The sequence below is a fragment of the Salvelinus sp. IW2-2015 genome, linkage group LG7, assembly GCF_002910315.2.
Source record: "Salvelinus sp. IW2-2015 linkage group LG7, ASM291031v2, whole genome shotgun sequence".
Classification (NCBI taxonomy): domain Eukaryota; kingdom Metazoa; phylum Chordata; class Actinopteri; order Salmoniformes; family Salmonidae; genus Salvelinus; species Salvelinus sp. IW2-2015.
This window is the reverse complement of record NC_036847.1, coordinates 7,612,587-7,638,649: the sequence shown is the minus strand read 5'-3', so window position 1 is coordinate 7,638,649 and position 26,063 is coordinate 7,612,587. Positions and strand designations below refer to the sequence as shown.

General features: G+C 41.8%; 3 protein-coding genes across 5 annotated transcripts in view; all 3 read right to left on the bottom strand.

Annotated features, from left to right (window-relative positions):
- snx19a (sorting nexin 19a) overlaps positions 1-20,409 on the bottom strand; it is a 35,993-nt gene extending 15,584 nt beyond the window's left edge. For 2 of the 3 annotated variants that reach the window (XM_023990820.3, XM_023990822.2), the window contains exons 1-9: positions 19,612-20,409; positions 15,059-15,168; positions 7,712-7,797; positions 6,155-7,564; positions 5,769-5,987; positions 1,194-1,332; positions 855-955; positions 627-746; positions 318-424 (exon numbers count right to left, since the gene is read on the bottom strand). In XM_023990820.3, the coding sequence (XP_023846588.1) occupies positions 318-424; positions 627-746; positions 855-955; positions 1,194-1,332; positions 5,769-5,987; positions 6,155-7,546 (2,078 nt within the window). In that variant the 5' untranslated portion in view covers positions 7,547-7,564; positions 7,712-7,797; positions 15,059-15,168; positions 19,612-20,409. The remainder of the gene's footprint in view (positions 1-317; positions 425-626; positions 747-854; positions 956-1,193; positions 1,333-5,768; positions 5,988-6,154; positions 7,565-7,711; positions 7,798-15,058; positions 15,169-19,611) is intronic. The other variant, XM_023990821.3, reaches the window with a different exon arrangement.
- A 97-nt stretch (positions 20,410-20,506) lies between these two features.
- On the bottom strand, positions 20,507-22,850 carry gig2o (grass carp reovirus (GCRV)-induced gene 2o). The gene is made up of 2 exons (XM_023990823.2): positions 21,496-22,850; positions 20,507-21,366 (listed from the first exon to the last, which is right to left on the bottom strand). The coding sequence occupies exon 2, from the start codon at positions 21,355-21,357 to the stop codon at positions 20,719-20,721; it is 639 nt and encodes a 212-aa protein (XP_023846591.1). The 5' UTR covers positions 21,358-21,366; positions 21,496-22,850; the 3' UTR covers positions 20,507-20,718.
- Positions 22,851-23,181: 331 nt separating this feature from the next.
- Positions 23,182-24,938, bottom strand: timm8b (translocase of inner mitochondrial membrane 8 homolog B (yeast)). Its single transcript, XM_023990819.2, has 2 exons — positions 24,729-24,938; positions 23,182-23,911 (listed from the first exon to the last, which is right to left on the bottom strand). Exons 1-2 carry the CDS (start codon positions 24,831-24,833, stop codon positions 23,741-23,743), a joined length of 276 nt encoding a protein of 91 aa, XP_023846587.1. The 5' UTR covers positions 24,834-24,938; the 3' UTR covers positions 23,182-23,740.
- Positions 24,939-26,063: the final 1,125 nt, after the last annotated feature.

Sequence of the window (26,063 nt, the reverse complement as noted above, 5' to 3'; positions counted from 1 at the left end):
CATATGTGAATTGAAAACTACAGCGAGTGGTTTACAGGTGTTTTAATGAGTATTTCAAGAGAGACATGATAGTGAAAAGCTTTGGCCAGGCCGTACATATGTGACATTTAGAGAAAGAAGACACAGAGAGGGGGAAGAGAGAGAGAGTGAGAACTGAGTGAGAACTGAGTGAGTGAGTGAGTGAGTGAGTGAGTGAGTGAGTGAGTGAGTGAGTGAGTGAGTGAGTGAGTGAGTGAGTGAAAAGACTCAGAGAGGGGGAAGAGAGAGAGGGAGTACAGAGTGAGTGAGTGAGAGATGGAGAAAAAAAAGACTCCCACCTCTTCCTTCCTTCTGGGGCATTCCTCGCATCAGCAGGCTCTACATCCAGGTCATCCTCAGCACGAGGGAATGCTGTCTTCAGAGTGTCTACAGCATTTGCCATCATCTACAGTAAACGCCAATAACCAGGCCCAGGAGGACACAGCACACAAACAGCACCAAGGTTAGCTTCCCGAAAAAACAGGTCACCAGAAACCACATATTCTATCATCTCTCACCTCTCCCTTTTCATGTTTTTAGGTCAAGTGATCATGCACTGTTTTTATTTCATAACCGCGACAGTTGTGACACTGAAAACGCTAAGTCACCTTATCAATCCTGGACATAACAAATGGTTTCTTCTCGAAGGCTGTGCTGGCGTCTGTGTGAAGAGCCAGGAACTCCTGCATCTCGTCGCTGTTGGCCGTCTCAGGGATGGTACACAGTTGCTGGAGGAAAACAAAGCGGAGTGATCAGACACAATGCAACAGTCACATTTCAAAAACATACAAATCAGGAAATGATTCACCTTGTTAGATAAACAATACAAATCCTACTTTAAGAAAGGTATCCAGCTGTCCTTTTCGAACTTCCACCTTGTCAATATCTGCGTTTCCAAATGGAAGATCAGGGAAAATCTTCTTGGGTCCCTTGACATCTGAAATGGAAAAGATACAAACACCCTTTGGTGAGAATAAAATATCCATACAGCACATGTAAGACTTCATCTACGCTATAAATGATTTGTTTTGACTGAATATAATGTACAGCTGCCAGCTTGGGTTTGAATCTGGTCTACTGCTCTTTCAGCACTCTCTCGTACCGTTCACCAAAATCTCTCTCCAGCCAGAAAACATACAAAAGACTTAAAAAATATATAGAATTGGACTTCTTACTCTTAATCATCTTCTTGAGGTCAGGCTTCTCCTCCAGGCGTGTCTGCAGGTGGAGGAACTCGCTGTAGCGCCGGTTCACAGTGTGATAGGCTACAGGTTGTAGAGTACCTAGGCTCTCTGAGTCAACCACTGTCTCATACTGGGGAACAACAACGGTTACAGATTGACTGGGAAAGTTTAATAAGACTAGTCCAATGTTCACATTTCAAGATCGATATGAAAAGGTATTAAAAAGGTAAGGAAGTGTACACTAATGTCCGGTACTGTCACAAGTGATTTGTCTAGCATTGTATCTTATGATAAAAAGAGTCACAGGTCTATGTGTTACATTGTTTTTATCCCTGCCTCTAGAGACCATGACTGCGTAAGCATTCAAGCACTGACCTGTTAAATGTCATGTCAAAATGTATATTTCCGACTAAATAGATGTATTTATCATGAGAGGGCCATAAACAAAACCTAGTAATGCTTATATTGCCAGAATGATTAAAATCCCAACTTTCTGGTATAAAAAAAAATAATTGCTGAAGTGTAGTCAATTTTGAGACACACACTCAAGTACACAGTACAACTATGATAAAAATGTGAAAATATGAAATATTTGATGTATTTCTTATTCAACACTGTATGAATAAGCTTTGAAATGACTTATATGCTTTCTAAATATAGTATAATCAAATTATAAAACTACTAAGATTTCACCTTCCTTATAACTGCAAAATACATATTTGTATGTTTAGTGTTCGAGAACATTTGCATTTTCTAAAGGCTTCTCTTGATGAAAACTTCTGCCCTCACCCTTCTAAACATCAGACAGGGCTTTAGCTTGGCTTACTGAACTCATTAGGAACTTACCTTTCATCTCATATTAATCTTGTCTGTCTATGACAAACCCAAAATGTTTTTTGTTTAAAATCTATTAATTATTTTAAGATTACATTGAAAAGGTTGGCAATAAAAAATCGATCTGTGAATGTGCTAGCTAGAGCGATAAAACCACTCTCTCCTGCTCCTCTGGGATCTACGGGTGTTTCCACATATAGTCCTCTTTAAAAGAACCGATCTCAGTCCTCTTTAAAGTGAACTCTGGGGTAATAAAAAGCTAAATACGTCAGGGCAGTATTCACACTTCCCTTGACTTTGAACTCTTTTGCCAGTTCATGTCACCTATTTTGTGGTGTGAGTCCTCTTTGCATTCACATTGCTATGTTCAGAAAGGAACCAAGATCTTTTTCCAGTATTCACTCAATGCACTCTGGATTTMTACAAAGTGCAGGACAAGCCATTCCATTAGATCGTGTTATCAGACAGCTAGATAATTACATTTTGGAAGCTAATAGACAGAATTTAGTTAAAAGATGAGACATACTAATTATAATCATAAGATAATATTAATATGTAAATATTATTGGTAACAGAATAAATTGCAGAAGAATACTGCAGATTAAATAATGCTGTGATCTAAAAGGTGCATAAAAAGGGAGGAATTCAGATACAGTGGATTTGGAAAGTATTCAGACCCCTTGACTTTTTCGTCATTTTGATACATTACAACCTTATTCTAAAATGTATTTTTTTTTAAATATTCTTCATCAATCTACACACAATAACCCATAATGACAAAGCGCACACTTTTTTTGGAACAGAAATACCTTACTTACATAAGTATTCAAACCCTTTGCTATGAGACTCAAAATTGAGCTCTTGTGCATCCTGTTTCCATTGATCATCTTTGAGATGTTTCCACAACTTGATTGGAGTCCACCTGTGGTAAATTCGATTGACATGCTTTGGAAAGGCACACACCTGTCTATATAAGGTCCCACAGTTGACAGTGCATGTCATAGCAAAAACCAAGCCACGAGGTCAAAGAAATTGTCTGTAGAGCTACGAGACAGGTTTGTGTTGAGGCACAGATCTCGGGAAGGATACCAAAATATTTCTGCAGCATTGAAGGTCCCCAAGAACACAGTGGCCTCCATTATTCTTAAATGGAAGAAGTTTGGAACCACCAAGACTCTTCCTAGAGCAGGCCACCTGGCAAAACTGAACAATCAGGGGAGAGGGGCCTTGGTCAGGGAGGTGACAAAGAACCCAATGGTCACTCTGACAGAGCTCCAGAGTTCCTCTGATGAGATGGAAGAACCTTCCAGAAGGACAACCATCTCTGCAGCACTCCACCAATCAGGCCTTTACGGTAGAGTGGCCAGACGGAAGCAACTCCTCAGTAAAAGGCACATGACAGCCCGCTTGGAGTTTGCCAAAAAGGCACCTAAAGTACTAAAAGACACCTAAAGAAACAAGATWCTCTGGTCTGATGAAACCAAGATTGAACTCTATGGCCTGAATTCCAAGCGTCACGTTTGGAGGAAACCTGGAACCATCCCTACGGTGAAGCATGGTGGTAGCAGCATCATGTTGTGGGGATTTTTTCAGAGGCAGGGACTYGGAGACTAGTCAGGATCGAGGGAAAGAAGAACGGAGCAAAGTACAGAGAGATCCTTGATGAAGTCCTGAGCGTTCTGGAGCAGGTTCTCAACAGGACAACAACCCTAAGCACACAGCCAAGACACCGCAGGAGTGGCTTCGGGACAAGTCTCTGAATGTCCTTGAGTGGCATTTTAGAATAATGCTGTAACGTAACAAAATGTGGTAAAAGTCGAGGGGTCTGAATACTTTCCAAATGCACTGTATGAAGTATTAGTTTGAGCACTATCCACACGCGACATAGTTCAATGTGACTATATATCAGCACAATCTACTTTTTCGTTTTTTCAAATTGCCGCCGTCTTGGAGCTAGAATTGGGATAATGTATACTGTGCTAATGCCAATCCAAAAAAGAGTAACAGAGAGCACTGTACAATATGGCGAACTTAGCAAATGAGGTGTTTCTGGTAAGTACATGGGGGCCGTCCTCCATTTTTATGCACCTTCGCCATTGAAACTTTAACATCTAATGTAGGCTACTGCCCCTTTAAGAGGCTAGCATTGATTTTGTAGTCAATGCTATCCGGAATCCTTGGGACGTTCCAACCCTAAATCCCAACCCTAACCTTAACCATAACCATGACCTAACCCCAACCCCAACCCCAACCCTAACCGTAACCATTTTAAATGCCAACTTCATATGGGGTAACGTAACTACATAGGGTCGTAACTACATATGAGGACACCGAGGTCCGGACCACTGTAATTACTCAGAATAAAAAMACATMAATTATTATTATTCTTTGAAAAATTAGGAACTCAGTTAGCTCAATTTACTGTTGAGWGTTAGAATAATAGAATACACCAGGGGCAATATGTCATCTACTGACAGTCACTCAATTAGCCCATGTCAGTAAAAACATTTAAGATCGCTAAATTAATCTAGCCACCTATCTAAACTTGTAGTAATGATGGTAATTTACTGACTGGGCACACTGTGCACGTGCCCAGGGGCCCTGACCTCCAGGGGGCCCCATTGATTTTGTTAGTCACTCTCATTCAGATATCATAAGTCATGACAAAAAGTGTAGAATTGCAGGAAATTAGCTTTAAAACTGCAACAATGTCTCCCCACCCCATGATAAAACYTGTAGAATTGCAAGAAATGTTCTGTAAAGCAAACTTGTTTGTTTTCTTTTGTTAAAGATCCAGTGCACTCAAAAACGTGATTTTTCTGTGTTTTCTATGTATACAGTACCAGTCAAAAGTTTGGACACACCTACTCATTCAAGGGTTTGAATGAGTAGGTGTGAGCACTAACAAGTACTCAGCATATGTGGGAACTCATTCAAGACTATTGGAACTTGTAAATGAAAGTGATTTTTATTCCGATGGGCGAGGGAGAAAAAACTTGTAGTATTGATTGATCACCATTTGGATTTCACCGTTACATGCCAATTAGCTAACGTAACGGCAAGCCGGTGTGAATAACCGGTGTGTAACGGTGTTGTATCGAGCTCCTTCCCACTGGGCAGCTGTATCACGTCGCTGGCAGTAGCCAATTGGTTCCATCCGAATACAGTATTTRGAGTAGCCTACACTAAAACTAACTTGTAATATTGGTAGTAAGTAACCGTCTGAATGTCATCGTGATACAGCTCAACGGGGAAAGTTAGTGCTGCAAGCCGGAAACACAACACAGGGCACAGTAGGAGAGGGAAGTACAGTAGCTAGATAGTGTAGCCAATATAGTAGGACAGGGTGACAGCTAAATGTATTCTAGTACAACTACGGTATTATTAACGTCTACATTTTCTTTGTTTTACTCCGCTGAAAAACGAATGATTCTAAACTCCCAAATCCCAACTTAGACAGGAAAGTTTCAAATCCTCACCGAAGTTTCTAGCCACAATAATTAACGTTAACTAGCTAGCTGGGGAGGGCTCATTACGACAACTGACTGAACTAGCCTCTCCCGTGACAGCTAGGGCTATCGCTGAATGCAAGCCATTTCGATTTACTGTTTCCACAGATCGATTTATATGCAGAAATGTCGGTCAGAGCCGGTACCAGAACCACGCTAGTCCCCTCTTTAGGGGGATTTATATCTAACCTGGTTTTACACTGTGTTAGACATAATGTCTTACCTTTACGGTGTACAGAGTATAGGGGTGTGAGCCGGTGCTGCGATGCTCCTTGGCTGTCACAGCACCAGTGATTCTCAGGTTCTGGATAAGGACGGGTCCATCTGGGCTGCTGAGGGGTTCGAAGCTGAAGGGGGTCAGACACAGCCTCCCCGGAGGGACAGGGCAGCGTGGGTGCAGCTCCTCCGCCATGCCCGCTGGCCAATGGGGCTGATCGGACACCTGCATCTCAAGATTTTAGCAAAGCCATTCATAGCAATTTGTAACCTTATTTATTCTACATCAATACTTTGTATTGTTTTATACTTATATACAATTTAAATAACTGTTTAAGAAAATGTAGGAATGCTGAAAGACCAATAAACTAACTAACAAGCAAACAAACAAACCTTGGGTCCCAGGACCTTCAAGTTGCCGAAGCATCCAGGCGGCTCGTCTTCAAACACACTGCAGAAGTTGGTAGGGGAGGTACAGTCACAGAAGCTGTCTGTCTGGTCCTCCTCTGAGTCCATCTGGTCTAGGGACTCCACAGAGAGCTGATTGGATTCTGTCGATGGGGACTCCAGGTCCGAGTCCACACCCTGATACAGGCGGCTGCCACCGCTGCAGGACCTCAGCAGATCCATAGACACATGACAACTGTTTATTTTGATCGATGAACCAATGCATGGCATTGGCAGGATCGCCCCACAGTACTGCCGTGTTTCCTCCTTCAGATCTGGCACTGCCGTATGGTAGGACTCCATGGATTCCAGGGAGTCTGGAGTGGCTGGCTTGGGAGGAGTGGGGCTGTTGCTGGACTCGTTCTGGTCTCTCGGAGTCTGGAGCCAGGAGGTAGAACGGCTCCGAGTCCAGAGCTCCTGCTGGGTCTGACTCCTGTGCAGCTGGACTAGAGTATCAGGGAGCTCATCGAGGGACTCATCCGGTGATTCTTTGGCTTTGGTGAACAAGTCCACAATGGTGAGATTGAGCCAGTCAGGATCGGACACCCTACTGACCAGTGGGAGGAGGACGTTACAGGTGATCAACTCCCCCACCATGTATCTCCCTGTCCTGGTCTCCAGGTGAGGGAACGGGACCAGGACTTGCATTAGGAGGTCCACTACGGCCCGGGAATAGCTGAGCTCCGTGGCTGGACTAGCCAAGGCTGGGTGGGGGGCATCTGCCTGGCTATACAACTCCCACAGGCTGGGGGTGCTGGAGCGGTCTCTGTCCTGCATCCCCAGCCGTGCCTCTGCCTGCGTCATCATCTCCCTGGCTGTCATATAGCTCTGCAGGTGGCAGCCACACAGCTCCAAGGTCCTCTGGACCAGCGCTCTCCTGTCCACGCACCGAGCCCTCTCCTTCAGCTCCATCACTGAATCCAACATGGCGTCSCGCATAATGTGCTCAAACTCCCCCAGCCCCTCCTCCTCGGTCAGCATGGTGTGGTACCAGGACGACACAAAGTCTCGGATGGCTTTATGCACAGCGCTGTGGATCTCGTGGTCCAGCCTCCATTCGCTCTCAGGCGWGTGGAGGGCCGGCTGTGATCTACCCAGGGGGACGAAGTGCTCCAGGTGTAGCAAGCTGTTGGCATCCAGGGCAGCGCGGGACCCRAGCCAGCCACCCAGGACCACCAGCAGGCTGGTGAAGAGACAGAGGAGCCACACGTTRACCAGGAGGTGGAAGAGGACCATCCATGCTACTAGCACCCCCAACACCACAAGCCTCCGCTGGCCCAATAACTCTGAGAGGGCCCAGTGGTTAGGGTTAGGACCAGAACCCTCTGGTGGAAGCATTCCCCTCAGTGCTGAGACCTGAGTTAAAAAGCAAGTAATAGCAATCAATACACACCTCAATCAAATATCTGTATACCTTAATTTGAGGACATTGGTGATTTCTTTCAGATAATATCATTTTAAAATTCATAGACTTGATTTGCAGGGAGAGAAACTGATACTCACAGACCTGGGTTGAAAACAATCATTCAAAATGCACACTTCAAGCAATAGGTGGTTGCAAGGCTCCAGTTGTTTTTAGATACCTCTACCTGAGATATAACAAAACACAAGCATGTTTTTTCAAATCTATAAATGTCTCTCATCTATTAAATGGATGGTTGTGTAAATATATTTTACTGCAAAGGTGGTTAAATTGATAGATATTGTGTGACACCCCCTAAACTCAAAAGTGCAGAATAATGCCTGGTAGGAGGGGGGATGTGCCACATAAGCTTACAGTATGTAATACAATATTGCAAGCTCTGATATTGCTCAAATTTGGAATACAAGGGTTGTCTGCAGCATGCTTCTTTGGAAATACAGACCTGTAGACACAGAGATACAATAGGCGGAAATATAATGGATATTTATGATGAATGTAAGCTTGACTTTTTGGTAGCTGAATAACAGAACTTTCTAAATCTATTTCGCTCTCATTCTGTGCTGCGTGGCCCTGCCTGACAAAAATAGATGTAATTACTTTTTTTTTTAATGTTGTGGCTACAGTAAATCGTCTCTAAAGAAAACAATTGGGCTCAGACATCGAAATTAAATGTTTTGGGCTCCAAAGCCCCTATTCTTGCAATTAAGTGAGGAAGACACAATAGATTATTGTTGGGGTCACCCTGGATTTTGCCTCAAATCCAATATGGCATCCAAAATCCCAAAAGACTGCCATAATACCATTGGATGGAGGTTAAATAACCTGGAAATATGATTTTTGTAAATTATATACATTTTCGCAGATTTATATACAACACTCATGCCCATAGACTGTTTTGGTGTAAATACATTTTATTATGAATCCAATATGGCCAACATGACTAAACGCAACATGTGACAATTTCTAAGCTTGTTCTGACTTACAGTTCATATAAGGAAATCAGTCAATTMAAAGAAAATCATTAGGCCCTAATCTATGGATTTCAKGACTGGGAATACAGATAGGGTATGCATSTCTTGGTCGCAGATACCTTAAAAAAAGGAAGGGGCGTAGATCACAAAACCAGCCAGTATCTGGAATGACCACCATTTGCCTCATGTACCTCGACACATCTCCTTCGCATTGAGTTGATCAGGCTGTTGATTGTGGCCTGTTGTCCCACTCCTCTTCAATGGATGCGCGAAGTTGCTGGATATTGGCGGTAACTGGAACACTCTGTCGTACATGTCAATCCAGAGCATGCTCAATGGGTGACATGTCTGGTGAGTATGCAGGCCAGGGAAGAACTGTGCCATTTTCAGCTTCCAAGAATTGTGTACAGATCCTTGCGACAAAGTTGGTCAGACGATCCCAGATGTGGAGGTCCTGGGCTGGCATGGTTACACATGGTCTGCAGTTGTGAGGCCGGTTGGACGTACTGCCAAATTCTCTAAAATGACATTTGAGGCGGCTTATAGTCAGAAAAATGAACACGCAATTCTCTGGCAACAGCTCTGGTGGGCATTCCTGAAGTCAGCATGGCAATTGCACGCTACCTCCAAACTTGAGACATCTGTGGATATGTTTTGTGTGACAAAACTGCACATTTTAGAGTGYCCTTTTATTGTCCCCAGCACAAGGTGGACGTGTGTAATGAGCATGTTGTTTAATCAGCTTCTTGATATGCCACACCTGTCAGGTGGATGGATTATCGTGGCAAAGTATAAATGCTCACTAACAGGGATGTAAACAAATTTGTGRACAACATTTTTGAGAAATAAGCTATTTGTGCATGTGGAACATTTCTGGGAACTTTTATTTCAGCTCACCAACACTTTACATGTTGCGTTTATATTTTAGTTTAGTATATATTTTCAATCTGTGTTTATGTTTTAGTCTTATTCACACACTTATGGCATATTAACAATGGGCACTGCCTTTAATGACACAAGCACACAAGTTAACCAAGTTACATGAAAGCAACCTGTAATACAACAGTCAGGTACTCTAGTAGCGTACATGTAAAGCTCTAACATTTTCCCCACTGAAACGAAGCGTGCAAGGTTGATATAAAGTATTTGAAGTGACCAAGACATGAGTGTGCCCTAACAGGGTGAGGAGATAAAGTAGTGGTTGTAGTTCCCTGCTGAAAAAACTAGTACAGATCAGCCTAAATTGCATGCTGGTCAAAGTTGGTCAGTGCTGGTCTGATTGCTGGTCAAGCTGGTCTGACCAGCATGGTCTAGCTGGTTAGGCAGGCTGACGATCTGGTCAAGCTAGTGATGCTGGTGATCCATTTATGCTGGTGATGCTGGAATGCTGGTGACCAAGCTGTTCCATGCTGGTCTGCAAAACCACYCCCATCATTATCATATTTCCCAACATGCTCTATTGTAGTTAGATTTTTCAAAATTGTTTGCTTCAATATCTGGGCTTTTGTATGTACATTAATGTATCTTATGCTACACAAAGAGGAATAAGATACATTTTTTAAAACTAATCCAATCAGTTGACTTACTGCACCCGTTGCTGAAATGGTTGTTCCAGTTAAGATGATTTAGCTAGTCTAATTCATTAACCATTCTAACCCTGGCAGTCATTCTGAATATAGCTTGTGGGTGACTAAAAATGTTAATTGTTAGATCTCCCCACTCTGGCTGGATTCCATTTTTTAAGGCTGCTGCCATCAAAACCACAGCAAAGGTGTGAGTATGTTTTTTTGAATGTTAAATGTGGAAAAAAGTCCTGCAGGTCAAGTCGGGTAGGATGATAATTTGGCAAATAGCAATGTGGGTGGTGGCTGTGATTAGTCTGGGGCAGACCCAGCAGGAGATGAGCAGAGTGAGAGAACCTGTGTGGACAACCTTAGACTACAACTAACTAACCTCTAAGTAAACTATGTCCTACGCTCTAAGAAGCGTTGGTTCTGAGGGACGCTGCACAGATCCACTCACACACTAGGAAAGTATTCCCATCCCTTCACTTTTCACATATTTTGTTACAGCCTTATTCTAAAATGGATGAAATTGTTTTTTCATTKTTTTCGGTTGATCCTCTCGCTGCAAAGATATTATCAGGTCTCTCCAAAGAAGTTCGATCGGGTTCAAGTCCGGGCTTTGGCTAGGCCACTCGAGGACATTCAGAGACTTGTCCTGAAGCCACTCCTGCATTATCTTGGCTGTGTGCATAGGGTCGTTGTCCTGTTGGAAGGTTCACCTTCGCCCCAGTGAGGTCCTGAGCGATCTGGAGCAGGTTTTCATCAAGGATCTCTCTATACTTAGCTCCGTTCATCTTTCCCTCGATCCTGACTAGTCTCCCAGTCCCTGATGCTGCCACCACCATGCTTCACTGTAGGGATGGTATTGGCCAGCTGACGAGAGTTGCCTGTTTTCCTCCAGATCTGATGCTTGGCATTCAGGCCAAATAGTTCAATCTTGGTTTCATCAGACCAGAGAATCTTGTTTCTCATGGTCTGAGAGTCCGTTAGGTGCCTTTTGGCAACTCCAAGTCATGTGCCTTTTACTGAGGAGTGGCTTCCGTCTGGCCACTCTACCATAAAGGTCTGATTGCCCTTCTCCCCCGATTGCTCAGTTTGGCCAGGCGGCCAACTCTCGGAAGAGTCTTGGTGGTTCCAAAKTTCTTCCATTTAAGAATGATGAAGGCCACTGTGTTCTTGGGGACCTTCAATGCTGCAGAAATTTGTTGGTACACTTCCCCAGATCTGATAAAATCCTGTCTCGGAGCTCTATGGACAATTCCTTCGACCTGTCTTGGTTTTTGCTCTGACATGCACTGTCAACTGTGGGACCTTATATAGACAGGTGTGTGCCTTTCCAAATCATGTCCAATCAATTTAATTTACTACAGGTGMGCTCCAATCAAGTTGTAGAAACATCAAGGATGATCAATGGAAYCAGGATGCACCGGAGGTAAATTGAGTCTTATAGCAAAGGGTCTGAATCCTTGTGTAAAATATGGCGGTGGATGTTTGATGTTATGGGGCTATTTTGCTTCCACTGATCCAGTGGCCCTTGTTAAGGTCAACGGCATCATGAACTTTACCAAAAATGTGATTTTCCTGTGTTCTAAATATATTTCCACTATGACGTTGGAATAATACTGTGAAATTGTGAAAATTATGATAATGGCCTTTTAGTGTAAAAGCTGTTTGAAAAGACTGCCTGAAATTTAAGCCTGTTTTAGTGGGATGGAGTTTTGGCCTGCCAGGTGATATCACCAGGCGGTAAATTAGTTAATAGACCAATAAGAAAGAAAGTTCCAAACCGCTCTGCCAATAACAGCTAGTTTTCAGTTTTCCCCTCCCCACTCATACCACCCCCAGACAGTCCTAGCAAAACTCTGCTTGAGAAATTGCTCTTTGCAATTTTATTTATTTACWATTTTTATGGAAAYCAATCACAGTAAGGTACTTAATTGTTACACAGAAATTGTTTGATATTGAGATAAAATGACTGCATTGGACCTTTAATAATATTGTGGCAGCCATATTGCATTTGGACGTCTTATTTGATTTGGGATTTGTATTGTAATCGGCTCTAATGAAAACAAGTAGGCTCATGAACTAAATAGTCATTTTTCCCAGTCAAAGGTTCCTCTGTGGATATTATACACTGCTCAAAAAAATAAAGGGATCACTAAAATAACACATCCTAGATCTGAATGAATGAAATATTCTTATTAAATACTTTTTTCTTTACATAGTTGAATGTGCTGACAACAAAATCACACAAAAATTATCAATGGAAATCAAATTTATCAACCCATGGAGGTCTGGATTTGGAGTCACACTCAAAATTAAAGTGGAAAACCACACTACAGGCTGATCCAACTTTGATGTAATGTCCTTAAAACAAGTCAAAATGAGGCTCAGTAGTGTGTGTGGCCTCCACGTGCCTGTATGACCTCCCTACAACGCCTGGGCATGCTCCTGATGAGGTGGCGGATGGTCTCCTGAGGGATCTCCTCCCAGACCTGGATTAAAGCATCCGCCAACTCCTGGACAGTCTGTGGTGCAACGTGGCGTTGGTGGATGGAGCGAGACATGATGTCCCAGATGTGCTCAATTGGATTCAGGTCTGGGGAACGGYCGGGCCAGTCCATAGCATCAATGCCTTCCTCTTGCAGGAACTGCTGACATACTCCAGCCAAATGAGGTCTAGCATTGTCTTGCATTAGGAGGAACCCAGGGCCAACCGCACCAGCATATGGTCTCACAAGGTCTGAGATCTCATCTCGGTACCTAATGGCAGTCAGGCTACCTCTGGCGAGCACATGGAGGGCTGTGCGGCCCCAAAAGAAATGCCACCCCACACCATGACTGACCCACCGCCAAACCGGTCATGCTGGAGGATGTTGCAGGCAGCAGAACGTTCTCCACGGCGTCTCCAGACTCTGTCACGTCTGTCACATGTGCTCATGTGCTCAGTGTGAACCTGCTTTCATCTGTGAAGAGCACAGGGCGCCAGTGGCGAATTTGCCAATCTTGGTGTTCTCTGGCAAATGCCAAACGTCTGCACGGTGTTGGGCTGTAAGCACAACCCCCACTTGTGGACGTCGGGCCCTCATACCACCCTCATGGAGTCTGTTTCTGACCGTTTGAGCAGAAACATGCACATTGTGGCCTGCTGGAGGTCATTTTGCAGGGCTCTGGCAGTGCTCCTCCTTGCACAAAGGCGGAGGTAGCGGTCCTGCTGCTGGGTTGTTGCCCTCCTACGGCCTCCTCCACGTCTCCTGATGTACTGCCCTGTCTCCTGGTAGCGCCTCCATGCTCTGGACACTACGCTGACAGACACAGCAAACCTTCTTGCCACAGCTCGCATTGATGTGCCATCCTGGATGAGCTGCACTACCTGAGCCACTTGTGTGAGTTGTAGACTCCGTCTCATGCTACCACTAGAGTGAAAGCACCGCCAGCATTCAAAAGTGACCAAAACATCAGCCAGGAAGCATAGGAACTGAGAAGTGGTCTGTGGTCACCACCTGCAGAACCACTCCTTTATTGGGGGTGTCTTGCTAATTGCCTATAATTTCCACCTGTTGTCTATTCCATTTGCACAACAGCATGTGACATTTATTGTCAATCAGTGTTGCTTCCTAAGTGGACAGTTTGATTTCACAGAAGTGTGATTGACTTGGAGTTACATTGTGTTGTTTAAGTGTTCCCTTTATTTTTTTGAGCAGTGTATATTCAGCCCCTACTCTTGCAACGTAACAAAAAAATGCTGGGTCAATAATTACCCATTTGGGTCATTTCTGTAAACCAGRGCTGGYTCACTATAGTACATACCCAACACTGGGTTATTTTGACTCAGTATTGATGGGTTCCGTGAATTATTTCCCCAAAATTGTGGTTATTTTGACCCAGCAGTGTATTGCTTTTTGCTCTTTTTCTGGTTTATAGTTATTCATGCATTTTTGARCTTTTCTCTATTACGTAATCTGTGAATTTTCTAAAYGTACAAATACTTCTAACAACAACAATCAATGTTACAACGTTACTACACAGTCTACGAAATTCTTAAATTTCGGCCAATCATGACCGATTGTAGGTCAAATACAAAATGTTTATTTTCAGATATTAATTTCAGCTACAAAATGAAGTCACACATAAGATAAACAACACATAAGGAAAACACAAAAACAACTTTAGAAGCACAATCCATATTTTAAAATCACAGCAGCCCTACCAATTAAAGCTGAGGAAAGGGGCTGAAGAAAAGTAAACACTTTACCCTCTCTACTCCCCCCAACCCCTACCAGGTATCAATTTCCAATAGGAATTGATGTCAAACCAAATAGAAACATGTATTCTGCTCCAGACCCTGCCCATTAATTATGGTGAATGCCAGGGAGTAGAGATGATTGTCCCGAGAGTCAGAACGAAGGTGAAGGGTCTCTTGTTTTCACCTGGCGGAGGTATTTAGCCATATTGGTTCCAGCCAGGGGATTAAAGAATATGACTAGAAGATGTTGAACAGTAAGGAAGACACTCATCACACTCTTGCACAAGCCCGCCACGCACGCACGCACACACAAATTGTGGCCTTTCCTTTMGCTCAGAASATGCTATACCCTTATACASTCTATTGCTGTGTGCAGGACATCAATCTGCATTGAGTCCAGCCATTTTGTGCATGGTTTACAGCAGAAGTAGGAAGAGTAGTGAAATAGCCTACGCCTAAGTATTGTTACTTCAATGACATTTTAATCAAGTAGAAGTAAAATGACTGACTTTGAAACTTTTTATAAAAGTACTTTGAAAAGCTACTCAATTACAGTAATGCGAGTATTTGTAATTAGTTACTCCCCGCACCTGGTTTACAGTATTCCATATGAAATAGTATTCCATATTCCACATGTATACTTACGCTTCATTATGACTTTCGGGCTTCATCAATGCTCGGGCGGGAAGTCTTCTTTCCAACTCGTTACACTGGTGGTGGGAAAAACACTCTCAGGATCATGTTGTCTTTAGTATCTGGGAGACAAAGACATAAGGTTTTAGGGGACAGACAAAATGGATKAACGGGAATCAACATTTGAGACACTACTTTCATTTCAATATGTAGCTACTTGCATTCAGTACACTGGTGGTGGGAGGGCCACTCTAGTATCAGTGGGAGACAAAGACATAACATTAACACAGTTCATGTGGAGTCAAAATGGATAGCCTAAACTTGGATGAACAATTGAGACAACCCTTTCATTTCAATATAACTGTCTGCATCCAGACTGAGCTAGCTAGCTATCTAACTCAGTAACAATTAGGCTATAAAAACATACAGTAACTGAAACACCACAAAAGCATGAGTTACTGTATGAGCTTGTAGTTCAATGTACTCCGCCAGTGTGTGACTTGTCTTTTTGTTGTCAATTACTTATAGTATATCACGGTGGCATATGAACGATCGGGTTACAGAGCAAACAATGCAATTATCACAACATAGGTTGTAATTTGGTTTGGCTTCCTCAGTGGTTTTATCCACGCACCGCTATGGTCTATTTAAGCAATAAGGCCCGAGGTGGTGTGATATATGGCCAATATACTATGGCTAAGAGGTGTTCTTGAGTATGCGTACCTTATTGCTATTTTAAACTGTTTACCAAAGTAATTAGAGCAGTAAAAATAAATGTTTTGTCATACCCGTGGTATAAGGTCTGATATACCACGGCTGTCAGCCAATCAGCATTCAGGGCTATATCCACCCAGTTTAAAAAACCCATTCGTTCATATGCCACCGTGATATACAATAAAGCCTTTACAACAAAAAGACAGTCACAGTGGCGGTATAAATTCAACTACACATACGTTTGTTTCATCACAGAATCGGAGAGCAACATCTGTCCAGTGAAGTCCACAAAGCATATATTGCATACAAACAGTTGTATCACCTGCAGCATGGTCGAGCAAGTTTGTTTTGGACAGTTTACTAAACTACTGATTTAGAACCACGGAGTTACCGCAAGTCAGCACAAAGACAACAGGAGCACTGCCTCCGCTATTCCAGCACCATTTCAACTTAAACATCATCAAATCAACAAGGCTATATATGCTTAGTTTAATATACTGAAAACAAACGTAAAGATAACAAAAACGATTTAGTCCAATCAATGTTGCTAAATATCCTGTGGCTGTCCATGGTACTGATTTCTGTGTGCGCGCTAAAGCAAAACAAAAAATGATGACTCAACCCATTTGTAGACTAGTTGAACGCCAATGCCATCCTTTCATGTTGGCAAAACGTTCTATGACTGTCATGCAGTACACTTTCAGTTTTTGTTGTAATAGGCACCGAGGTAAAGTTGGTTTTATATTCACACATTCGGGACATTCGACAGACATTCGCCAAAAGCCATTTAAAATTGTCAAAATCAATAACTAATTCATTGTCACAGAAACATAAAACTAGATATGGTTTATTCTATAAATGTCTAGCATACTTTTATAACCTTTGTTTAGAGGGAAAAATCCAGTTTTGATTTGATAGAGGGCACGTAGTCCGTCTAGAGGGTGTGTGGTCAAAGTTCTAACGAATCTGTTAGAACTATGGGTTCCAGTCTTTAATGCGAAGCAAGACTGCTCAATGTGTGCTTTGCATCATCCAGAGAAAAATGATGATCATCTGACCAACTGGGTTTGTCTTTGTGTAATATAACAGTAGGCTATGAAAACTCATGTAGTTTCATCCTTCAAGACATTTAGAAGTATGAAACTTTGTCTTGAAACGTAAAAAAAAAATCAGGGTTATCCTTGTATTATTGATCATGACTCCGTGTTATTATTCTACTATGAGAGATACTAGATACATACTATGACAGGAATTCACTGTAATAGGTACACATGTATCTGGCACAAGTGACGATCAAACCGATTTGGATTTCAAAGACTGCTATTAATGTAATGTTTGATATTACAACATTGATGTGTGAAACCTTTTTTATCAACACATACGTTTTTTGCAAATGTATTCTTTTATTACAACATGATTTATATTGCCTGAATACTCAACGATCATTAACACCACAGTTATGTGTGCTTCTGTCAGGGTTGTGGTCAAATGCACGTCATTTAAAGTCAATTCAGCAATTGAACAAAAATCCAATTCAATTTGAACATTTTCCTAATTGCAAAAGCCTGTAACATAATTTGGGTATTCCAGAACTGTAATTTACATGTAAATAAACATAACCCTGTTATATGTTTTTAATACTGCAGATAGAATGCTCTGTGTGCCAGAGATGGTACCATTCAGCTTGTCTGGGGATGACAAAGAAAATAGAAAATGATTGGAAGGGGCCTCTTTGCTGTTAAATTAGAGACGTATAAATAAATGAGTGTTGTGCCTTGTAACTACTTTAAGATGTGGAACTTTTGCACTAAAAATGAAAACATTGATTTGGCATACAATTTAAGATTGTAAACATTGTCTAACTTCATATAGAACATATAAGACTTGAAATTAAAATGTCTTTAAAGTTATTGTAAATAAATGCATATTTCCAAAAAAATCTGAGCCAATTACAGAATTTGTTATTGATTTCGTCATCTTTAAATGCAATATTTGAGATGTTATGTATTTCTATCAAGTCAAAACTGGAATTTTTACTCAAAACAAAGGTTGTAAAAGTATGCTAGACATTTATAGAATAAATCATATCTAGTTTGATGATTCTGTGACAAAGGGTGAATTAGTTCTTGATTTACACCGCTTTAAATGACATCTTATATATTTTATGTATTTATATCAAGTCAAAACTGTAATTTCTACTAAAAACAAAGGTTGTAAAAGTATGCTAGACATTGATAGAATAAACCATATCTATTTTTATGTTTCTGTGACAATCAATTAATTAGTTGTGGATTTTTACAATTTTAAATGGCGTTTGGCGAATGTCTGTTGAATGTCTATTGAACGTCCTAATGTGTGAATATAAAACCAATTTTACCTTTGTGTAATAGGCTACCTAGCTAAAATGCTTGCTAGCCTGACTCCCTAGCAAAATTTGCTAGTTAATGTGAGCCTACATCTAGGCCAAAGAGTTCTGTGTCGAGGCTACCTATTGAACTTCAATTGTCTCAGGCCAGTGGCACAACATATCAATTCATGGTTAGATCAGAATCGAAGTCAATCATTGGCATGTACATAGAATTAAGTCAAAATCCCCATCTCCATCCATGGCTTAAGAAAGGGCCGATTTAGCAAACTAGCTACTGCAGGACATCAACACAAGCAGACCAGAAACAGACACGTTTTTCAAAAAATTACGTTTTGCAAAGGTCTGAAGTCAAATCCAAACTTCCCTTGTGGGGTGTTTTGCTGCACCTAGGCAACCCACAGTTGAGCTCAGCTCAACACTGAGGCCATAAACTTGCTGGCATCAATCAATCAAACGCTATGGGCAACATGTTATACTCTTTTGGTCCAGACAGCCTCAGAAACATGGGCCACACATACTGAGACATAGGGGCGCTGTTTACTTCGGTCGGATGATTTCTCCGGTGAGATTCAGCCACTTGCGAATTGACGGACAATTATTCAAACACAGAGAGACATGAAAGAGAAATTGTATAATTTTGATGTATTTATTGGTCACATATTTGGGGAAGCCTGGCTTCCACTGGCATCCATGTGTGACTATGTAACTACCGGGGGCGGCAGGTAGCATAGTGGTTAGAGCGTTGGGCCAGTAACCGAAAGGTTGCTGGCTCGAATCCCTGAGCTGACAAGATAAAAATCTGTCCTTCTGCCCCTGAACAAGGCAGTTAACCCACTGTTCCCCGGTAGGCCGTCATTGTAAATAAGAATTTGTTAACTGACTTGCCTCGATAAATATGTCTGTCAGGCAGGACAGCACTGAATGAGAACCAATTTGACTTGGAGAGTGGTCAATTAATCAGCTACCAAACAGTATAGCTCACATACATCAAATATATTCAAAGTTGATATTTCTGCCTATTAACAACTTTTGCTGTAAAATAGTTGTACACAACCATCCATTTCATAAAATGGGAGACATTCGATAAGGAAAAACATGGATTTGCTCTGTTATTCCCCATTTACAGATATCTCAAAAACGAAATCCCCCCCGAGTAATGCGAACTGGCCGGATAGTGTGTGTTGTGCTGAAAGGACAGCTCCGCTGATCGGCAAGGGATTACCCTTGTCTATGGTGGTCAGGGCAAATTTCGTGTCGCTGAAGGACAGATCTACCGAGGGCAAACTAGGTTTAAATCACAGCTGCAATGCTAACCTCAAGCAAATATCATATTTTAAAATCAAACAAACACAAATTAAGCTAATCAACAGTATTTGGGTTGTTTATAGTTTATATCAGAGACAAACTATAGCGTTTTTTTCATGACGCTTTGCATTTTTACATATAGTTCCACTGTAAAACAAAATGGGACATATGAACTTACCGCAAACGTTTTTAAATTGTCATAATTTATCTTCTTCTCGAGGCTCTGTTGAGTCTCTGCTTCAATCTCTTCAATGACATTTATTTACTTCCTGGTTCCCATGGAGCCATCTTGCTCTAATCTCTGAAACAGGTGTCCATGACGTTTACAAGTAAGTACCGCCATCTACTGAGGTGAAGGTGCACCTAACCAGAGATATATACACACACACACACTGTATGACTCTGCACCTGGCTAATGCCGCGTTCACGTGCCAGTCATAACTGGGGAAATTTGAAATGTCCAACTTACTAACTGGTTGTAGTCATAAACGTGCCGCGTTCAATCAGTTAGCTAACTAATCGGACATTTCTGAGTTTCCTAGTTCCGACTAGCAGGCTAACGCGCATATCTCCCGGCACTTCGTCGTGATGACCCATGAAGTGGATGTCCTGTCCATTGGTCATCAGGCGGAGAAGTAGCGGAGAAGCTTGACAAGACTGTCTGAACACACGCTTGTCCTTTTGACTGATACCGCGTTCACGTGCTTATCGGAACCAGGAAACTCTGAAATGTCAGACTCGCTAACTGGTTAGTTATACAAGTGCCCCGTTCAACGAGTCGGAAATGTGTTTCCTAGTTCTGACTAGCACGTGAACGCGGCACGAGAAACAGCTGTATCCGTCAAATATTTCAAATTTTCCTCGTTTGATATTATATTATTAGGAAACCAAGTAGCCTAGGCTGGCTTCTGTTTGGTCCAAAAAAAATGAAAGCATAGGCTATACCGTATATTACATGCAAAAGAATACGCTACGACAAAAACGTCCAATGTAAATTCTTAATTTGACATAATGTAAAGTTGTTTTCCCATGTCGGCCCTATATATTAATTAATTTGTCTAATCAATTGGATCTCAAATACAATTGAACCTTTATTTAACCAGGCAAGTCAGTTAACAAATTCGATTCCAATACAATTAGGTTGCAATGATTACACAAAATACATTAAAACATGACATCGACAACCAGCTTAATTTGATATGGTATGCAAGGTCACATTGGGTGATGGGTCAAAAGCGAGACAGGCCACGCAAAGTAGGACTAGTTGTTTGTGCAAGTAGCCTTGTTACTTGTTGCACACATGCTTCTTCTGAAAGGGGCAAATCTGTTTCGTGCATTCCCAGCAGCTTTGGACAGGGTGAGACCCAGTGTTTGAGGTATTCTGGTGGCACTGGCTGCACCCATCCTTTGCGCCATGGTTATTCATGCCGCGTATTTGCTTTCGGAGGTCCCAGCGCCTTTTATCGTCCAGACAGCAGGCCACATCCACCACCACAATCCGGGCGGGATCCCAGACGCAATCCTCTTCACGGCCAGATTTAATAGCAGTAACGCCACAGTTTGGTGGCACCCAGCAACTGTCGTAACCGTGCTGGTGCCATGACTTCTGAAGCGGATGGTTATCAATGTCGATCTTCTTCACCTTGCCAACCCGCACCTTTAACTTCAACACTATCGCTTCGTTTTTGTCAGCATTCAGCGGGTAACACTTTGCTTTGTCGATATTACGGCTCACGTAGACCCCTGGCCCCAACATCCCATCGCTGGAGCGTTGGAACCCACTGGTGATAATACGCTGGACATACTTGAGATACGTGCCATGGTACATGGTGTAAACTTTCTCGTCTTTGGGCTTCTCGCCTGCATGGAGCTTCTTCTCCTCAATCGCAGTCCAGCCAGAAAAAGTGATCTCTTCTAGTTCCATAGTCGGTATCTGTGGAAGTTATATTTATTTAATCCAAGGCAAAAGATAGCGTTATGGGGGGCCAAATATATCACGTAATCATATCCTAATAAAATACCCAATTGACAATGCCAAATACATTCTAAACGCTATACGAACCTGTTGGAAGTACAGCCAAATATAAAGTTGAGGCTATTGCACCGCATAGGATCACTATACTTTCACTTTTGATTCTCTAGTATGCCCTGTTATACAAACCCTTCTTTACTTTTCCATTCAAGTTCTTAAAGTGACACACACCCCTCGGCTTGTCATGCATTTAGCCAGCCTATAAGCCTATTTATTCTTCAAGAAATCGTTCCAACAACAAAAACTTAAAAGGAAAAAAAAGATGATACCACCGCTGAAAGTATCGTTTTTCATGTAGGCCTAACATTTCTTGAATAGAAAAATGCAATTGTTTCGGCAATGATCATAAGCTAGTCAAATGTATTCCAGAATACATGCACAGCCACAACTGCCGCCTTCTGTCCTTTTAAATCCCCATGAATAAAGGGCCTACTCAACCATGTTCTTCCTCAGTTTTTATTTCATTCAAACCTGTCATCACCCTTTAGATTGTAGGGTGAAGAAGTACATGTTGACCATTCCCTAGTTTTCTTTCTCATCTCATGGGCGCACTCGTTTTGCACCCCCGTGGACTCCAAACTGCGTAGGCGTTACATGACCTACAGCATGGTCAAGCAAGTTAATGTTTCCGACATTTTCGGACAACTAAACAACTATTGATTTAGAACCATAGAGAGTTACTGCAAGTAGCAAAGAAAACAGGAGCTGCTTCCACTATTCCAGCACCATTTCATCATCATCAAATCACCTCTGCTTAGTCTAATACAGTGACAACTAAAAGATAACGAAAACAATTTAGGCCAATCAACTTAAGCTAAATATGTGGCTTTCCATGGTTCTGATGTGTGTCTGTGTGTGTGCATTCATGCAAGTAGAAAAAACATGTTGACTCACCCTACTTGTAGAGAAACGTCAATACCACTATCCTTTCGTTCATGTTGACAAAACAGTCTATGATTCTGTCATACAGTACACACTGTTTTTGTTGTCCTACACTACCTGGCTAAAATGTTTGCTCGATAGCCTAACTTCCTTTCATGGGCAACGTTAGCTAGTTAACATTAGCCTTCTACATTTGGCTAAATATTGAACTTCCATCCACTCAGGCCGGGGGTACAATGTATGAATTTATGGTGGGATCAYAATCGCCGTTATAGTCACTGGCCAGTACGGAGAATTAAGTAAAACCACGAATCCCTATCGCCAATCATGTCTAATTTAGGAAAGGGCTAATTTTAGCTAGTGAGCCACCGGAAAACAACACAACGATATGCAACAATTCAAGTTGTTTTAGTCAATGACATATTTGATGTCGATGTGATGTGTTTGGAGTGAAGCCAATCCAATCTGGCTTCCCTTTAAAAAAAAAAATTGGTGCACCAGGACCATTCACAGTTGAGTTCACTCAGTTTTGCTCAACACTGATTGGCTATTATTTTATTATTATAATTTTTTTGAATCAAGGGAGGCCAAACGCTCGCTGGCTTTTCTAGCCTTCAACGCTACAGGCGGCCACAATGTCATACTATTTTTGAACAGACAGCATCAGATAGATGGCCTACACATACAGAGAGAGACAGAAGGGCTCTGCTTCGGAAGTCAAGTGCTTACTCCACTCACCCAGGCAACAGCCAGGGGACTGGGCAATGCAAAACGAGCTCACCCTATAAATTCACAGAGAGGAGTGCCTTAAAATAAAGAATTTTCCCATCTGGCTATTTGCTCATCAGGCTATTCCTTTTATTGACATGTTCAAAGCAGAGCAATGAATACCATTAAAGATCCCACATTCGAAACTCCGTAACATGATGCACAGTCAAAAGGCCTGCATCATTACAGATAACAATTTTTATCCAACAGCAACATGTTTATGTGCAATGTGTTAAATACATGTTAAAAATGTATCTATGTCCTCATCTGTTTTTTMTTTTTTTACATGTCTGATGTATTTATGTCTGTTTTGTGTATAATGTTTCCATGTTCACCTGCCRGGGGACTACAGATGGAAAGTAGCTATTAGCTAAATCTGGTGCGACATCATTTCTCAGTGCTATGAGACTTATGTTTTTGTTGTGCATTGTCCCTGCCAAATAAACGTAATAAAATAAAAATAGATCAGCATAGTCATTGGACAAGAAGATAATCGTTGCACAGGTCCTTTGATCTTGTCCCTGAAGTGTCGAGTTGAATCTGACAAGCCTACTCCGATGAAAGTCTGTCTCGGTGACTGAATGAATCAATGCATACCCCTTTTCTTCATTTTCTCCCTGTTGAGTCAATGCATGCCCCCTTTCTGCGCCATATGAGTAAAGCGGTTTGTGATGGTGAGGGTGGTGTCAATGAAGCGCTCCACACAGCTAGCCAGGCARGTCTCCGTCCGGGAGTCCAGCTTGCTGCTCGGCTTATCCATGCATTTGTCCCAGCACACYTCGGTGAAGGTGTGCACCTACAAGAAACCGTCATAAACACAACACAAAATAAGTCTAATGTATTTAAAGGGATTACGCAATAGTTCACCTGCAAATAGCTATCTTTGATTATACTGTCTAAAGGTAAAGGAATACCATATAACCTTGAGAACTACATTTAAACATTTAAGTTTCACAAATGGGAATAGACTGGATAGAAGATTTGTCTTTTCCTTCATTTGATATTGAGACATAACTGAATGATCTGACTTTCAACCACTTTTAAGTCCAGAAAACAATAGGGAAATGTATTTGGGAGTGAACTAGCTAACTATCCCCAGTTTTTAAACCCAGAGGCGCAACATCGCGAGACTTCCGGGAACTCTTGCGATACAGACAAAACTGACCAGATCAGGGTTTGAGAAATCAATGAGAAAAGTAAAAAATAAATAATCTTCCARAGTTTTTATTTTTCTCGAAATCTAAAGATGCAACCTAGATTCGAGCAAATGTCTTTAGTAGTTMAACATGTTACTACTGCAACCTGACATGTTTTCATTTTCGTTTAAAACGACTTTATATCGAAGGAATGTCTTTGATTTCACGGCCTGCACATGCGCAGTTCGACGCGAGACGACAGTTACACCCAATTACGTACGTATTATTATTTAATATATATTTTTTACCCCTTTTTCGCCACAATTTCGCATTCCTACGCATCAGTTTAGCTAGCCAACGTCGCCTACAACTGTGATCGGGGATTTATTGGAAAAGCAGTTTTAGCCTATCTTCATACTGTAGTGTCTTTGCTATCACTTTAAGATAGCTAGCTTGCTTAGTAGTTACATTAGCTACCTGTGCTTCAAACTGAGCTTTCTGTTGCTCGACTGCTATCATCCTCTGAAGTTCTGAGGCCTCAGCATTTTCAGACGCACTGGCAGAGGACAGGTCAAAAGCCATATTATCAATCAAGATATTATGAAAAAATGTAACGTGCAAGAGTCCAACAGAAAGCACTACTCTGCGACAACGGCAAATGTTCAATCAATACCGGAAGTATAGCGTGAAAGTCGATGTGACATCACCTTTCTATTCTTCTTGTTCTTSTTCTATGAGGTTTAACGGCGGTTGGCATCCAATTTGTTGCATTATCGCCACCTATTAGACTGGAGTACAACTCCCTTTTACTTTACTTGAAATAGAAAAATGTACTAAATAAATACCCTACCATCTAACACTATACGCACTAATTTCAAAATTATATAAAATAAAATGAACACCCCCCTACTCCACTAATTAAATGTATGTATTCCTGCCTCATGCCATCACCCTGAATGGATGGGACATCACCACTTAACACATCCTGTAACTCTTCTSCTGTAAAGTGTTGCGCACCCAAATACCTCTCTGCAGCTGCAACCACAACCTCAATTTTCTGAGACTTCCGATCCATCCCTGCAGTACATTTAATAACCATTGCTATAAATGCTAAAAACCCAATCTTACTGAAATGTATTTTACTTTTTGGCCTATCCCMCTGTACTGGTATATCTCTACTACTCTCACCACCCCTCCCCCTTAACCCATCTTCATCTATTTTCTTCACTGCCTCAGCATATGACAACTTCTGCTCTACTCTAACKCTGGAAACCTCAACCTGCCTCTCTCACATGGGACATTTCTGATCCCCAGCTCCATGGGCACACCTACAATTAACACATTCCACTACTTTCCCCAATACTACACATTCCTTTGTCTAATGCCCTTCTGCACATTTCTCACACCTTGAACCCTCCCTCCTACACACTGCTGCCACATGCTCATAAGCTTGACACCTGTAACATCTTAACGTATTCGGCACATACACTCGTACAGGATAACTTATATATCCTAACTTCACTTTGTCAGGCAAAGACTCAACTTCAAAACTCAAAAGAACAGACAATGACTCTTCTGTTTCCCCACTCTCGCCACCCTGTCTGCGTCGCATCAAACGACAAGCATCACATACACCGGAAATCTTTGACCTCAACTGGTCAACGTTTATATCTACTGCTACTCCAGTTATCACTCCTTTCATTGGTGCCTTTTTCTTGAAAACGAAACACTTTGCTTACCCTCATTTGTTTTTCTTCAAGAGCATTCTTCCTCTGCCCAACTGAAACATAAACAATTATCACTAGACCACTT